This window comes from Leiobunum rupestre, chromosome 5 (assembly GCF_980474605.1).
Source record: "Leiobunum rupestre chromosome 5, qqLeiRupe1.1.hap1, whole genome shotgun sequence".
Taxonomy (NCBI): Eukaryota; Metazoa; Arthropoda; class Arachnida; order Opiliones; family Sclerosomatidae; genus Leiobunum; species Leiobunum rupestre.
This window is the reverse complement of record NC_143388.1, coordinates 39,079,523-39,096,271: the sequence shown is the minus strand read 5'-3', so window position 1 is coordinate 39,096,271 and position 16,749 is coordinate 39,079,523. Positions and strand designations below refer to the sequence as shown.

General features: G+C 33.3%; 2 protein-coding genes across 3 annotated transcripts; both read left to right on the top strand.

Annotated features, from left to right (window-relative positions):
* Positions 1 to 855: 855 nt before the first annotated feature.
* Positions 856 to 6,132, top strand: LOC149944431 (putative glutamate receptor). Its single transcript, XM_090176355.1, has 8 exons — positions 856 to 917; positions 1,136 to 1,353; positions 1,441 to 1,510; positions 2,110 to 2,227; positions 2,727 to 2,830; positions 3,676 to 3,766; positions 3,830 to 3,988; positions 6,046 to 6,132. Exons 4-8 carry the CDS (start codon positions 2,156 to 2,158, stop codon positions 6,130 to 6,132), a joined length of 513 nt encoding a protein of 170 aa, XP_090032481.1. The 5' UTR covers positions 856 to 917; positions 1,136 to 1,353; positions 1,441 to 1,510; positions 2,110 to 2,155.
* Positions 6,133 to 6,963: 831 nt separating this feature from the next.
* LOC149944430 (uncharacterized) lies at positions 6,964 to 16,270 on the top strand. Of its 2 annotated transcripts, XM_090175821.1 has the most exons (4): positions 6,964 to 7,149; positions 14,100 to 14,395; positions 16,017 to 16,095; positions 16,216 to 16,270. In XM_090175821.1, exons 1-4 carry the CDS (start codon positions 7,012 to 7,014, stop codon positions 16,252 to 16,254), a joined length of 552 nt encoding a protein of 183 aa, XP_090031947.1. In that variant the 5' UTR covers positions 6,964 to 7,011; the 3' UTR covers positions 16,255 to 16,270. The 2 variants fall into 2 exon arrangements, with proteins under 2 accessions (XP_090031947.1, XP_090031946.1); XM_090175820.1 differs by having other exon boundaries at positions 16,017 to 16,269.
* The last annotated feature ends 479 nt before the right edge of the window (positions 16,271 to 16,749 follow it).

The following is a 16,749-nucleotide window of genomic DNA, read 5'->3' as shown; positions in this document are numbered from 1 at the left end:
ATATCTTTATGTATAAGTGCCGAACAAATGTCCCTAAACTCATCTATATTTTCATAAATTATCTCAAGGTGATACCGAAATGTAAAGTAATCAGTTAAAAGTTGTTTCAATGATAAATTTCAAATTTATACTATTTATTAAAAGAAAGAACATAAGTTTTGGCTTCATAATCTTGAAACTTTATTTTTACCCTTGAAAGGTTTCCTTCGAGTCTAAATCGCGGTTACTTTGAGCTCAATATTTATACAAGAGAAAGATACTCTTTGGGAAAAATTGGCTATCGATATAAGTTAGCAATACTACCTTTATCCAAATTTAGAGTGTATATTTTGATTAAGTAGACCTTCTACAATTTTTCTAAGATACACATTTAACTCTTTGTGAAAAAATTATTCAAGCAAATAAATCGTTCGAGATAAGAAAGGAAATTTGCGTGTTGGCTGTCTAAGTGTTTATCAAATTTCATATTCAAATAAGTCGAACGGTGTTTTGCAAAGAAATACAAAGATAAAAGAAATACTTCTACAGTTTATAAAGTTTACTGATATCATAAGAACGATACCGTAGATTAAATATAGGAAAATCCAATAATCAGTCCCATCGTCGATTTTTGCTGTAAAAGTTGGTATTTTTGAATGATTTGTTTCAGTGGTTTTTAAATTTGTAACGCTACATTGTCTTTTATTTTTATAAAAAAGGAGAACCCTAAATGACTATGCATAACGAGAAATTACTAGCAAGCATACCTACAATTAAATAATCTGAAATTTATTCCTAAGCTTCAAAGTGGGGAATTATAAGAGCAAAATAAGGATTTTAAAATTAAAGAAAAACTACCTCTCTTTATAGTTTAAACGTAAAGTGACTTTGGACCACAAGTTTCCACTCAATTATTAATATGTTACCCAAACAATACGGTAAGTGAGTAGCCTACAAACATTTTACTTTACTACCGACGCGACGGTTTATTCAGGGTAACGGAATTATTCTATTACAGTGTGCCCAAAAAAAATTCTAGAAAGGCAAAACATTAGATTTAATTCAGGGCATTATTGTAATTATTAAAAATGCAAAAGCTTTTCAAACGGTGATAAAACTCACAGTTTATATTATACACCTAATTTCTTGTCTACAGGCGAAACCATATTGTACTAGGCTTTGTGTTTTGCGAGTGCAAGTGCATTGAATAGTGCCAACAAATATATTACATTTGGTGGCGTTCTCACAGGATGATAACGACTTTGGTCTAAATTGAGTCAGAATATGTCGATCAATCGCAGGTGAAACCAATTATGCCGTGGGACGGCGTACAACGGATACTCTGACAATCGATTCAGATATTATGTTTAAAATGTGAACTTTTCCGTTTTTTTGTCGTTTCATTATTTAAAAAGGTTTTCGAAAGAGATAGTCTATTGATTTCATTATTTTATCATTCAGCATTAATTATTTAATTTACCGAAAAAATGGACCTTGCTCAAATGGAATCAGTACGGAGCAATTCGTTAAAGTAAGAAAACTGTTTTCACAATTTACATTTATGGAAGTTAATGTGTCGTTGTTTGATTCCTCAAAACCAAACAACCGTTAAAAGTAAGTTAAAAATTACGTTCTTAAAAAAAAACTTATTATATATCATGACCTAATGTTGAAGGTTCCTTATCCTAAACGTTTTAAGAGACAATTGACTCAGAAAAGAGGAGAATTGTAACAAAGAAAAACGCTATGGAAGTGATGGGTTTAATAGAAAACATTCAACGCTTTTAATGTAGTTTCAATTCCCTCATATATTACAATTAGAAACGAGATACTTATTTTCGCTTTACACTTATACGTGTAGCCTTTACAGTATTAATGAATATTATATTGTATTAAAATTTATATAATAATATTGCGAATGTAAATTTAAATTTATGACTCCAGTTTAAAACGCTCATGGTCAAAGTTATACAATTATTATTTAACTAAGCTTTATTAACCAGCTGTAATTTGATGCCTTTTACGTGCTAAAAATCCAAAATTCTATCAATTAAATTAGAAAAGGAGTAACATTTGGCCTAATTTCCGAAATATTGTAAACAGATGTTTTCTTATCGGATATTTTTCTAGCTAACAGACTTTTCAAGAAATTAAAGAAACTAAAGTAAACGATACTATGGAAAATTTAGTAAAATCTGAAATGAGAGAATCCAGTTTCAATGAAACGATAATAGCCGGCGTTTCCCAGGTAACTAGGCCCAAAATTTCTTAAAATTGTAAATTGTTATGGATCTAGACGTTGACACTAAAAAGACAAAATTGAAATAAACCCAATTCAAAACTTTAAAAATGAAATTATGTAAGCTGTGCAGTGCGATTAAGATTGAAATTCTTCACAACTAGTGTTATTCGATTCCATATTCATCAAAAAATTTGAGCTCGAGTAACCATCGAGTTTCCACGTTCGAATAAACAAAATAATGTCAATGTTTTAGCCAGAATTCCAACAATTGACCAGTTTCGCCCTTTTGTATGAATTCTGGCTTTCCATATTACTTTACCTATACTAGGTAAAGTATTCAGAAATTTCGTTGCCATTTATACAAGCTTGTCAATGTCATTTATACTTAAATTTTCCACAACTATTGCATAAATGACTATTCTTAGTTCCATATTATAAGAAACAACGTGTAATACGTATTATTAAAACATACATATATTCTAAATAATAAAAACTTTTGTTGTAGTGGATTCCTTGGATATGGTATGACAAGAAGGACAACCAGATTGTTCGATTACACGGAATTATGGCGACTCTTATGAATCATTTCCGGGATTACATGAAAATACAGTAATATTTATAGCTATTATCTAAAACTGTATGCTATAAGTGCTTCAATGAAGACCCTTTCTTTTTTATTCCACAAACGTGAAATATTGCCTATTGGTTTTTTCCCAGATTCACTTGGCTAGCGAAATAAGCCAGCTACAATTAACCCATCCTCAGGTCAAATTTTGTCAACTAGGTTCGACATTCAGTTGATAATCGCGATTTTGGTCTTTCATTCTAGCTTAATTTTGAAAAATTAAAAATTCATTGTTAAGCGTTGACGGTTAACATAACATTTCGGAGCGCTTTTTCGTTTTGAAAATGAGAGTTAATGAGGATCATATAAAGAGTAGCTTGCTCTATAAAATAAAACTTTCTCAACAATACCAGAATGGATTTTATTGAAGAATCTATTTCACAAATGAAATCACCCTCGGTTCAGTATAAACGTTTTAATATCGAAATAGGTATTCCATTTAATAAATTCAGAATCACCCACCTTAAACAATATATAAAAGTTTATGCAAAATAAGTTCGCTTAAGGATTTTAGTTAAATATTCATCCGATTTGATGCAACATTTCAACTCCATGACTTCAGAAACGAGGAAGAATGCTACAGCGTTTCCTGTAACTGCCAGTGCTTATACTTTAGATAAAAAAAATGCTATATATATTTGAATAATCTCCAAAGGTTTAAAACTTGTCATCTTAAACGTAAAAACGATAATCTATGTCCTTTACAAAAGATACAAATAAAGAAATTTCAAATAAATATAATTTCGGGAACGCAATTTTAATTAATTAATCCAAAAAGGGAAATCTAACTGCTTTGGAACCGTATTTGAAGTGATTCATTGTTTCATAGACTTCAATACGTAGAATGTCCTGATGGAAAGTGGGGAAATAAGCTTGCCAACGGTTCATTCAATGGAATGATTGGCATGGTGCACAGAAACGTAAGTTTACTAAGTAATCTATCTGATGTGGTCTAATAAACATCTGTTATTTTGTTATCTCAGGAAGTGCTCATTGCTGTGGGGCCATTTACCCTTACGGAGGATAGAAACGAAATGGTGCATTTCACCAATCCAATTTACACCGACTTCGTTACGATTCTGGTGGGAAGTACAAAAAATGTTAAATCGGTTTTCCACTTTTTCAAAGTTTTTCATATAACAGTAAGCTATTTTATTTTCGAATATTTTTCTTCTTTCACAAAATAATTCATCTAAGTATCCTCTGTAACGTTTGTTTAAATTCGATCCTATAAGACAATGTGGTATTATAAATATATAAATAACTTCTTGCTGACAAATGATCAGTTTAGGTCACAAACTAATCAACAACACTATTATAAAAAAGTAAATAAAACGAAGTTTGTGAACTCTTGCTCTTTCATATTATTTTATTGTATTTTTCAAGAAAATTATCTCGATTTTGAAGACCTATTTTTCTACGGAGATTCCGTTTGAAGTCAGCTTTGATATAACTAGTTTTTTAGACAGGTCTCCAAGTGCTTAAATCAATGCCAAACATTATTACAAGAATGTAATTATTAAAACTTGGGTGAAGTTTTCCCCCTTCACAAGAGTGACGAAACAGTTTCAAGCAAATTGGTAGACGGATGTTTAATGGAAATAATGCGAGAGCGGGCAGATCAGATTGCCATTTAGAGGAAGGAGAGTATTGCTTAGACCGTGATGTGATAAACGCGTAAAGTGGTCACAACATAGTTATTTACCCCAAGTATTAATACATTCATTCTTGATTTTACTATTGTTAAAATGGTTTGGGTCCACTTGCGCAGTTTTCATTTGCGCAGTTTCCATTTGCGCACTTCCCACTTCCGCAGTTTTCGTTTGCGCACGTTCCCAATTGCGCGTTTCCCATTTGTGGAATTGCTATTTGCGCAGCTCCCCATTTGCGCAATTTACCATTTGCGCGCTTTTTCCCGCTTGCGCAGTTTCCCGCTTGCGCGGTTTTCTCGTTTGCGCAGTTTCCCGTTTAAACAGGAATTAAAAAATGTTTCAATTTCAGATAAAAATGCTGCTAATACCTTAGCACCACTTTTAAAATGGCTTCTGTCGTAGGACAATATACGTCCTCTGTAGTAGAACACCTATATGAAAACGGTGCCTACGCGCTTGCGCGTTGCGGCGCGCCCGGCTCACCTAACCGTTGCGCGCTAGCCTTGATATAACTACCTCTATATAAAAACTATTTCGTTGAAATGGCCTCCAATATAGGACAGAAAGCGTCCTGTATTTCGTAGGAATAGCCTCTGTCATAGGACAGTTACGCCCTATGTGAGAGGCCAATACCAAGATATTTCGTTAGAATGAACTCTGTCATAGAACACCTCCTATATGAAAACGGTGCCTACGCGCCTGCGGTGCGCCCGGCTAACCTAACCGTTAAAAAATATTTTTCTGACCCCTAGGAAACATGCAGTGCAAAAAGGTGCATTTTTGGTGGAAGGCACTAAATTTAAATAGCAGCCAATATACTGTCCTCAATGTTACAGATACTACATTTTCTTTTAGCCTGTAGGCTGAGAAGCTACGAAGATTTATTCCCAACAAAATAATTCAACAACCGATATGTCAACCTCAAACAACTTTAAATTATTGGTATGGACAGCGCGACCGGTAATTAAAAATACACCAGCAGCACAGTTGGATGGTAAACAAGGTTACGTTAAAAATAAACTACCTGAAAAAATCTTATTTCAAGGAAAATTGCTTAATATAGAATATTCAGGTCGTGAGAAGCCGTGGAATAGAAAAACCTGCGCAAATGGAAAACAGCCCCATTGGGAAACCGCGCAAATGGAAAATCTGCGCAAGTGGAAAACCACGCAAATGACAAACCTGCGCAAATGAAAAACCGCGCAAATGAAAAACCTGCGCAAATGATAAACCGCGCAAATGGAAAATATCTGCGCAAGTGGAAAACTGCGCTTACGGAAAAAGCGCAAATGAAAAACGCGCTAATGGAAAACTGCGGAAATGGGATACTGCGCAAATGAAAACTGCGCAAATGGAAAACCACAAAATTGCATTTGCGGAAATGGGAACTGCGTTAATGGGAACTGCGCAATTGGCCCATTACCGTTAAAATTGCATAACATTTCAAGAAAACTGGCTTAAGAGTGTTTGTAATAATATTTTATTCGCTTTACAGGTTTGGGTCCTTATTTGGTTCATTCTTATATTTACAATAATTTTGAATGCAGTTGGGGAATGGTCCAGAAACTTTACTAGAGAAAGAAGCAAATTGCAAATTGTCGGAATATCCATTATTCACTTCTGGGCTCCGTTGACTAATAAATGTAAGCACGGTTTTTGAGCACATTTGGTTTTTCAAATAGAATTACTCTACCGTTACGTAACTTAACAATTATATTCTAAAAGTAAAACAAACGCAGAAGCTAATTCGTCATATTGACTCAAAATATCCCCCCAACTGACGATTTGAAATCCAAAAATTGTCAATATGATTCTGTAAAGTAAAATATTTTTATCGTAAAACAATTTGATGACGTATTTTCCACCTCATTCACTTTTCTTAAGAAACGTATTTTCAATTACGTGCTTTATATTTATTTAACGCTTGGTTTCTCAAAACCGTAATGCTTTCTTGCTATAAAAGTTATAGTTCCAGTAAAACCTAAATTTGGTATACGGCACCAAAAACTACAATGAAATTGCTTTTTCATAAAAAGTTAAAAATAACCTAGAATTATGAATTTACACTTTAATTTAAAAAAATCATAAACCTTTAAAACGTTCACGATTTAATTTTTTTGTCACCGGTAGAAGTGATACATTTCTGTGAATTCGTTGTAGAGCTTACTTAAAAACATAAAAAATGCCTTGAATGGGTGAGAAAAAGATGAAATTTACTTAGCTAAGAAGGCGTGATAAATAAATTTCAAGAGTAACTCGTCTGAGAAGTATACACTGAAAATTTAATAGTTCTAGGACTAAGACCAATTGATAAAAAACAATGTCTCAGTGCAATTTCAAGCAAACATGGTTATTATAAAGGATGATAAAATTAGCATTTTTATTATAATAATTATACTTCATTCATATTTTAAAATATGAGCCCTCTATTTTTCAATATAATTTCAGCTTCACCATACAAACAAAACACTTTGTTTCTAAGCTGGTTGATATATTCAACGTTGCTTTGTTGGATGTTTTCGGGACAGCTACTTTCCTATTTAGTGGTTTCGGAACCGGACGATTATATATCAACTCTGGAAGGTTTTCAGAAATTTCCCAATGTAATTCCTATGTTTTTCATTGGCTCAAGTATTCTTTCAATGTTAAAGGTAAATGCATCTTTTATTCTGATAATTTCCCTTGAATTTTAAATAATATTTTAATTACATTTGCAGTATTTTTATTTAATTTTAAATATGTTTTTGAATAAGTATTAGGTGTTTTATTTCAAATACGTTTTGAAAAGTACTTAGTTTTTAATTTTAAATACTTTTACAATAATCATATTATATTACATCGTATGATATTTTTTTACTGTGGATTTCAAGTTTTTTTGAGTACGCAGCAGCGCGAGACCAAAAGCGTAATTTCTTTCAGTTGTCTGTTGATTTGCGCCGAATATTTGCACCGAACCGCGACTCGCTTTATGAAATACTTATACTTTGTTTAGCGCCAGAAAATGTTTCCAAAGCTTGACTTGTCCGTACTACAAGGAGAACTAGATTGTCAGATAAAAATTTCGAGCAATTATGGGTACTTACAGCAAATGTTCGTAAATAGAGAATTTTTAAATTTCAAATACTAAAATAAAATGTTTCTTTAAATATTTTTCAAAGGATATTTAGTGTTTTTTTTAATACTTATTACAACAAGTATTTTGCCCAACACTGATAAATTCATAAAAATCTTTCATATAAATAGTGCGTTTCATTAGGGAGTTATTAGTTTACAATCAAACTGCCTGAAAATCTATTCTTGAAATCAATGTAACCTGATACATTTAAAGCAGTCGGCATTTAACATTAAGAACATCGGAATAACTTCATTTTTAAAAAGCGCAATTTTCAAATAAGAACACAGACCGAAAAAAATTCTCACAACTTACGTACTTTGCACCTGCGCAAAAAATGTCTTTGTTAACTTACATAGAAAAATTGCCCTTTATATGACCAATCGTTAGTTCTTCAATGTTGAAGCGGATGTTATAACGAATGGCGGTGGTATTTACGTTTTAAGTGGAAAAATATTTTTGTTAAAATATTTTTTTTTACAAGCCCTTTCAAGCTATTACGTAGTATAAGTGACGGACAAAATATTTCACCTTACTCTAATCAAATAAGATTTAACACTTTATTTAGCGGACTATATTTCCGGCCGAAGAATTCAGCAGTCGATGGTAACAGTGACTTCGAGTATAGGGCGATTCAGAGAAATCTCACTATTTCTCACAAAATTGGAATTAAAGCCTGGCAAAATGTGTTTATAAGAATAAGTTACTAGGATTTAGTTGATTTAATGATACAACAACTAGACCAAGTGGGCAGTGGCGGATTTACACATTTCCCAAAAGGAGGCTGTTCACATTTTGCCGCCCTTACCTTTACAATTGTCAGTTCCCATTTTTTTTACAATACAACAACTTGGTTGAAATTGCACAGGAAATAGATTTTGGGTGTATTTTTTTTAATAAAAAATTGACTTATTGCCTTATTTACGAGTGGCCCTTCATGCCACGCGAGTTTACCGTCAGCTCCCTACACTCACACTTAACCGTTAAACTCCGCAATTTTCAGGGTTTTAAAAAACCCGGGTTTTTTTTAATAAAACCCGGATACATCGGGTTTTATTGAGTTTTTTTGGGTTTTATTAAAATGTTAAGTGGGTCGAACCCAAAAGCACTCGCGGGTTTTTTTTTGTATGGGTTTTTTTTATTTCGAACCCTGCTTACAAACAGTTAAAAAAATTACAAATTGAATGAAGCTATGAAAGTTCTTACAATACCTAAAGTGCACATGTGATACTGATTAGGCTTTTTTAATTTTTAAGAGAATAAAATTGTTTACGCGTGTTTAAATTTTCGGTAAAGAATATAGATAATAACTACAAAGGTGTTAAAAATATATTTTAGTTTAGTTTTACTTCCGGGCGTTTCGGTTGTGTAAAATTTTCGATTTCGAAGGTTAATTCGATATGAATAGTGAATAAACTTGGTTAACAATAACAAATACCTATATATATCAATGCCATGTAAAATTAATGCCGTAATAAAAAATACAGAAAATAAAAAACTTACAAATTTAAACGTCAATGTTAATAGCCGCCTGATAATACTAATACAGATGCATTTATATTTATTATTTAATTTATTTATTACTTATATTTAACTCCGTAACTTAGTTTTTTAACGTGTATCAGATACATTTTGCAGGATAAATGTTTCTGTTTTTAAATAAAATTAAAACAACTTCCCAACGCTGCCACTGCGCCAACTAAAAAAATTTGCTTACCTAATAGTCCTAGAATTTTTTGCGCCCCCAAAAACCCTTGCGCCCGTACGCAGTTGCGTACCGTGCTTACACTATTTCGCCGCCCCTAACCAGTTACTATAGTCGGACTTGTATGACAGGGGTAGTGTAAAATATATTAGCCGCACTTTTGCTCTCTTCTCACTCATACAAAGTACAGGCAGAGACGCAGAAGACGATTACTGGTTGTGGGCCGGGAACTGGGTGTTTTAGCATAGAATGTACAATGAAATTGAAAAGGGTAAAGTCACTGGAAAATTTCTTGTAGACTTCTTTAGTTGCAAGACATCAGAAAACCGGCTAACAAAAAAACGGTCCCCAAATTTGCCGCCCCTAAAATCTACCGCCCTAGGCTCCAGCCTTTTCAGCCTTATGGTAAATCCATCACTGCAAGTGGGGAAGATTCATTCGTTCCTTAACACATTTCATAAGAAGATCCGACTTCGTAACCGTTCATACTAAGTATTCGCAATCATTTAGAGTCAGATCCTTTATAAGTGTTAATTGTTAACCAATTTTAATGTGAAACCACTGACTCCGTACATCTAGAGCTCAGAGACGAATCTAGCATAGCTATCCCAAGTTGAAAAAGCCGAACTTACACATACACAAACGAGCGACCACATATTTTGCCAAAACGAGCCGACTTCAAGTTCCAATCGACTACTTAAAACGACTAGTTCTAAATGAAAAATTTGGGCACGGCTCCAATTGGCATTTTGGGCATTTGCCTACTAAAACATTGTTAGTCAGTCTGCCTCTGCAGCGACCAGAAGGGTGTTCCCCCAATCGAAAACTTGACAGGCAAACAGGACCGGATTAACACTGTTGGGAGCCCTGTCCAAAGTTGAATTTGGGAAATCTACAAATTTCAGACCTTATTTTTTGACTTTCTTCACGCCACTGGAAAAAACCTCGGGGACCCACCTGGCACATGCTTTAATACAGCCTTGCAGATAAATGAACACAAGTACACTCGGTTAAAAAAGTCTTCGACCGCTGCGATTTTTGCACTTATTTTATTTATTTCTCAAAATCTAAAAAACGTACAGCGATGAAACCAATTGCATTGGTATATTTAACTATTTTTTATTGTAATCAAAAGATTTTTTTACGCGAGACATGGTAATTTTGACAACCTTTTTTAATAAAAGCGCTACGACATTTTAACTTGAATTTTCGAAATCAGAGTGGTTGATTCATATTTTCAAAGTATCATCTTTATTGCTCTAGGACCAACGTTTGAAAAGATATCGGCTTTTGAAACAATTGGGGAAAACCGACCTAGCCAATGTTGTCCGCTTCTTCGAAAATCAACAGAATTTCAGCAACGGTGCAAATTTATAATCCCAAGTTTACGATTTCATAGCGGAGAATGGCTTTCGAAGTCATTGCATATTTAAAGTCGCAGCAGCTAAAAAATCAGGGTTTGAAAACATCTGATGTTCAGAGTCTAATGCTATTTTGTATCTCTCTGGTTAGATCATGCGGTGTTTGTGGTGAAGTTAACGAATGGGTATATTTTGTCAACAAATAGAAGCTACTGAATATTTCACAAAAAGGTAAAAGTTCTTCAAAATATCTCAAATTAATGAAATATTCACAGGGATATTCTAAGGAAACAGGATAACATTACAAATTGCAGAGGCCGAAGTTTTAAACAAACTAAAATCTTATAACAGGAGACCAATGAAAAAAGTTTGTTAAAATAAAGATAAAAATAAAAATTAAAATAAAATAAAATACTAAAGACAAATAAATAATGGTTTGTCAACATGCTTTATTAATTTGGGGAAACGTTTTACACAAAATACAAAAACATTGCGCAGTTCGTAAATTAATAAGGAATTGCGTCTCCTCTTCTCCTCACGCATGAATTTAATCTACGACGAAAATTATTGGTCAAAAGAGCGTGAATATTGAGACGGTAAACGGTTGAAGGCTTCGTTGATTATATTTCGCAAATTGTTGACATCGTTCGGTATCCTTCGCTCCATGAGATAAACTATTCTAGACAAGAGGTTTTCGATTGGATTGAGGTCTGGAGATAAAAGTGGCCACTTAATAAGGGTCAATCCTTCATTGCCAAAGAATGCTTTCGTTGCCCTTGAAGTATGAGCCAGAAAATTGGCTTGAATGAAATATACATTAAGGAAAAAATAAGAAAGTTAAAATAAAAGCCCATTGCGGATAAAGAGACGTAATCACCTTCCAACATCTTCCAAACCGTATGTGGTGGTAACATAGAATCGCGGAGCGTTTGAACATAATATATGACTGCGCATTTAGTCTTCCAACTATGGGTCTTAGAACTTTGACTTGGCCATCGCATATACAACAGCGAAAATTGACTGAGAATCGTCCACTGGTTTTAATTCTTGTTGTATATCTCGATTAATTATGCCTTGCAACTCAGACGGTTGGCGCACTAGAGGAGCTCTCAAACGACTTAACATAACAATATTACCATTTCATTTAAGAACAAATTACAATAAAAATATAAACTTTTCGTCCGAAAACAAAATAAATGGCGAGGAAACCTCGCATGGCCATCGAAGAAGTTGTCGAAAAAAAGCAAAAAGAACAAATCTATGAGTTGCAGAGAGTGAGGGTTTTGCAATTGATCGTCGATGTCGTAAGCCATGATTTTTTAGATTGGCAAATACAGTTGAGGTAGTGACTCTCATCCTTGGTGAAAGCTCATTGGTCCTTTTTTGCTGTTCTTCGGCATCAGTGGTTTTCTTAGGACGCCCACTTCTGGGAGGATCTCCTTTAAAAAGTAACAATAATTTTTTATGTTATTTTAAAAATTGTAACCAAGTTCGATCTTGCCGTCACTCTGCCGTGTTGGAAAATCTTATAAAAGCGATATTTCGCGTTAAAATTATAACTTTACGACAAGCCGGAACCACTTGGAGAGACAAAGCGCCGACAGTGCAGTGTTCAGTTTCCCAAGAGGAGACGCAAATTTCTTTAATTAATTTACTAATTACGCAATTATTTTTGTATTTAGTGTCAAACTTTTCTCCAAATCAATAAAGAATGTTGACAAACCATTATTTATTTATCTCTCGAATTTTCTTTTTTTACAATTTTTTTTTCATTGGTCTCCTGTTATAAGATTTGGTATTTTGTGAAAAAAGTTCCCCCGAATTACTAAAGCATGTTGACAAACCATTATTTATTTGTCTTTCGTATTTTATTCTAATTTTTATTTTTACAATCTGTTTTCATTGGTCTCCTGTTATAAGATTTAAGTTTGTTTAGAGCTTCAGCCTCTGCAATTTGTAATATTATCCAGTTTCCTTATAATATGCCGGTGAATAATTCATTAATTTGAGATAATTTAAAGAACTTGTTTTCTTTTTGTGAAATGTTTCATAGCTTCTATCTCTTAACAAAATATATCCATTCGTTAACCACAAAGGCCGCATAATATAACCAGAGATACGAAAGAGCATTGAACTCTGCAGTTTCAGATGTTTTCAAAACCAACTTTATAGCTGCTGCAAAGAGCCCCACTTTGAATAAGCGATTACTTCGAAATCCGCCTTCGATACGAAATCGTAACCCTGGGATTATATATTTGCAACTTTGCTGAAATTCTGTAGGAGAAGCGGACAGCCTTGGCTAGGTGTGCGGATTCCTGTTCCTCGAATTTTCCCAATTGTTTCGAAAAGCGTTATTTCAACCGTTGGTCCTAGAGCGATAACAAGTCGGCCCAGCCGGAATATTAGTTTCATATTGTCGCAAAGTATCAAAGCTACCTTCGATGTCTTACGACGTGCAAAAATAATCCAATATAATTAATTTACTATGTCGAAAAATATTCCTATTATAAGCAATCGAAAGAAATTATCTAATTCAAACCTACCGTCACCCGCCAATTATAATCCTATTCTAGCATATCGGAAGACATTGTCTAATTCAAATTTCCCGCCACTCGCCAATTATAATCCTATTCTAGCATATCGAAAGAAAATATCTAATTCAAACTTTCCGCCAACCGCCAATTATATTCCTTTTCTAGCATATGGAAAGAAATTATCTAATTCAATCTCCCCCCCACCCACCATTTATAGTCCTATTCTAGAATATCCAAAGAAATTGTCTAATTTAAACTTCCCGCCAAACTAATCCTATTAAATTTTTAATTTTTTTCTTTTTATTATTTTTATTAATTTCAAACTTCCAATCAGAACTCCAACAAAGACTATATAAGGATTCGCGAAGCGTTATTTCAAACTTCCCACCAAAAATTCAAACTTTCCTCCAAAGCTCGGCGTGTAACTTGTAGCGACATCTACCGTGTCGTGGCTTTCCACAAACAAACAAACCAACACTAAACGACATTCCGTCCATAGCAATAGTGTCACTTCAAATATATATTCGATGTGAAACTAAAAATGACACTTTCTTAATATGAATTAACCACTCTGATTTGAAAAATATAAGTTAAAATGTCGTAGCACCTTTGTTAAAAGAATTTGTCAGAAACGACTTTTTCCGTTTCCCGCAAAAATTACCATGTTTCGGGAAAAAAGCATTTTGATTATAATAGAAAATCCTTTAAAAATACCAATGCAATTGGTTTCATCGCTTTACCTTTCAAAAATTTTGGGGAAAATTAAATAAAGTGCCAAGATTGCAACAGCAGAAGAATTTTCTACGCATGAACATGCACGAGGTCAAAATCGAAAAAAAAATATTATAATAACTTGGCCAAGTAATTATTTGTAATTTTTCATGTTTAGGATAGTAAATCCGACTCAGCAAACCACGTTTACCACTTGATTGAAAATAACCCGTCAATTTCTAAAATATCGAGGATGGAAATTAACTTCACTCAGTTTATGGACAATATTCAGCACAACAGAAATACCGCCGCGTTGTTAGACTTGTCACACGCTGTGTGGTTTCTTTCACAAAGATTTAACAAGAGAGAAGGTTGTGGCTATTATCTCACTGAAATAAGTGCACTTTTGCAGCATCAATCAATTGTCATGAACAAAGGTCTCCCCAAAAATGTAGTTGAAAAATTTACTCTCTAGTGAGTATTATTATCATTTTTAATAATTTAGAATTTAAAAGACCATTGTGACGTAGTGGAATATTTAATTTTTAACTGCGCAACAGTGGCCTTTTAAATTTATACTTGTTATTAGTTTTCATGCGTAGGGCTAGTTGGCTTTTAATTTATTAATTTGCTTCAATTAGCCGAGAGAAAAGTTCAAAGGCCCACTGCTCAAATCCGACTTGGCTTAATGCTATCAGGGTTAAGAATTGATATTATTAAGTTGTTTTATTCCTCCGATGTAGAATGTCTGAATTGCATATCCACGATATCCGGCTAGACAAAACATTACCAGGATTTAGAATCCGATTATATTAAATCATTTAACATCTCCGTTAATGGGTTAGTTTCTGCTAAATAACCGGTTTGACGAACAGTTTCTCTTTTGGAACTGGTTTCGGCTATGTAATTGAGCCGTCATACGATGATGACTGTTCAATCGCTTAGCCGATACTAGTCCGCTCAATATTTTAATTAAAAAAATTATGTTATTTTAAATTCATTCTATTTTTATTCCAAATATGTGATTTGGTGCCACTAGCTAGTATTTACCCTAATTTAGCTCCCATTTTACCAATATCATTAAACCTATAAATCCTTCGTTGATACCTCTCAATTGGTACAGAACCAATTTTTGGGATGAGTAAAAACCTTTAGGTATTCTATCATAGTTCAAATGCTAGCGTGGTTGATTGTTCATTGGCAAGATTCAAGATGAAAGCCTAGAAGTAGCTCCGATTCAGCCCTTACTATTAATTCGATCTTATAATCTGGTTGCTTATAAATAAATACATAAATAAATAATAATCAGCTAGGTTAATCATCTTAGGTCTAAGTCATCAAGAAGGAAAGTCATTGTTTCAAATACAGTTCGAATTGAAAACATTTTTAGCTTTCAGAGCTAATGATCGCCTTCACATTATTAAAATCTGTCATAAATGGTGAAAATAAAATTCGTAATATATATCTAATAGTTTGGAAACCCGCCCTTCATCCCGCTTAAGACACGATCTTAAAGTGAACGATACCATTTTCTTAAATAATCCAAACTCGCAAGAAATAGGCTTTCTTCTTTTAATGTTTCTTTATCTTTATGGTTACCAATATAACTTGTTTATTCTCTATTCACGAAAACCATAAGGATCTAGGATAGTTGAACAAAGATAAGGCACTCTAAAACCGACAAGTTAGACACGTTCATGCACGTGTCTAACTTGTCTTATCTCTAACTTTTGATACCATTATGATCCCAACGCAAAACTATGGGAAACGTATACAAATAGTACAGAGTAAACCTGATATTTTTTTCATAATTTTAAAATTGTGGGCTTTTGAAAAATTAACATTTAAACTTAATCCTAGTTTTGAAAAAAAAACTGTTTTTTTTTTGAAAAATTAAGTTATACCTCATATAAAAGCCCATTAAAAGAGCTTAAAAAAGAGGTATTGTGCATCCATCAATCGCAACCGGTTCTATAGAAAAAGGCCAGTTAAATCAAGATGACACAATTTTTCATTATAATTAATATACATATTATTCGTAAGATATTTAAATTTATTAATTGAACAGATTTTCTGTAAATAAATTCATTTCCAGCTCAGCTTACTTGGTTGAAAACGGAATAATTGATCATCTTGTTGATGCAAGTTCCGAGACTTACGAGATGTGTCTTCAAGTGACTAAGACTGACATTGTTATTGCCCTTTCTATTGCCGACGTACTGGGTGTATTTATAATCCTAATTATTGGTTTAATTCAATCTAAATTTGTATTGGCTGTTGAACGTTTAATGCAGAAATACTGGATGCAAGACACGAAAATTAGAATCTTCTGATCCAATCAGAATGAAGTCTCAAAAATTATTAATAAAGTTAAAATAAAATTTCAATACAACTTAAAACCAATATTTTATTCAATTTTGTTATTAAATGATTAAATCTATATTATAAAACTTAACTGTTTTATATCAAATTGAAATAACTAAGTGTAAATATGTTTATTATATACTTATTATTAGTATTACTAAAACACAAACTCACTTCCTTTGAAGCAACATTTGCTGTCGGGAATTAGTATCACTAAGTGTACTAATGTTAAACAATCTCCGTCACATCCGCACACTCCGGTACACTTAAGTTTTGGCTTTTTTGCATTAACATCTATGCCCTTCACAGCTCTTTTTAAATGTGTACGATATCAGCTCAAAGCATAATGACCAAGCATCGGTTACATCAGTCCAACGGGGTTCATGCATCCCATCATCCGTTTCATTCCATCTCCTGTTGATTGGTGACGGTAGGTCATAATCTGAAATTACACTCTGACCTCC

What these genes read in the sequence shown, in the direction of transcription:
- LOC149944431 (XM_090176355.1), top strand. Translation starts at nt 2,156, where the DNA reads ATGGAAAATTTAGTAAAATCTGAAATGAGAGAATCCAGTTTCAATGAA. An exon ending in TTGGCATGGTGCACAGAAAC is followed by an intron (nt 3,767 to 3,829) that starts GTAAGTTTACTA and finishes TTGTTATCTCAG; the next exon opens with GAAGTGCTCATTGCTGTGGG. An exon ending in TCAAAGTTTTTCATATAACA is followed by an intron (nt 3,989 to 6,045) that starts GTAAGCTATTTT and finishes TTTTGAATGCAG; the next exon opens with TTGGGGAATGGTCCAGAAAC.
- LOC149944430 (XM_090175820.1), top strand. Translation starts at nt 7,012, where the DNA reads ATGTTTTCGGGACAGCTACTTTCCTATTTAGTGGTTTCGGAACCGGAC. An exon ending in GTATTCTTTCAATGTTAAAG is followed by an intron (nt 7,150 to 14,099) that starts GTAAATGCATCT and finishes TTTCATGTTTAG; the next exon opens with GATAGTAAATCCGACTCAGC. An exon ending in GTTGAAAAATTTACTCTCTA is followed by an intron (nt 14,396 to 16,016) that starts GTGAGTATTATT and finishes ATTCATTTCCAG; the next exon opens with CTCAGCTTACTTGGTTGAAA.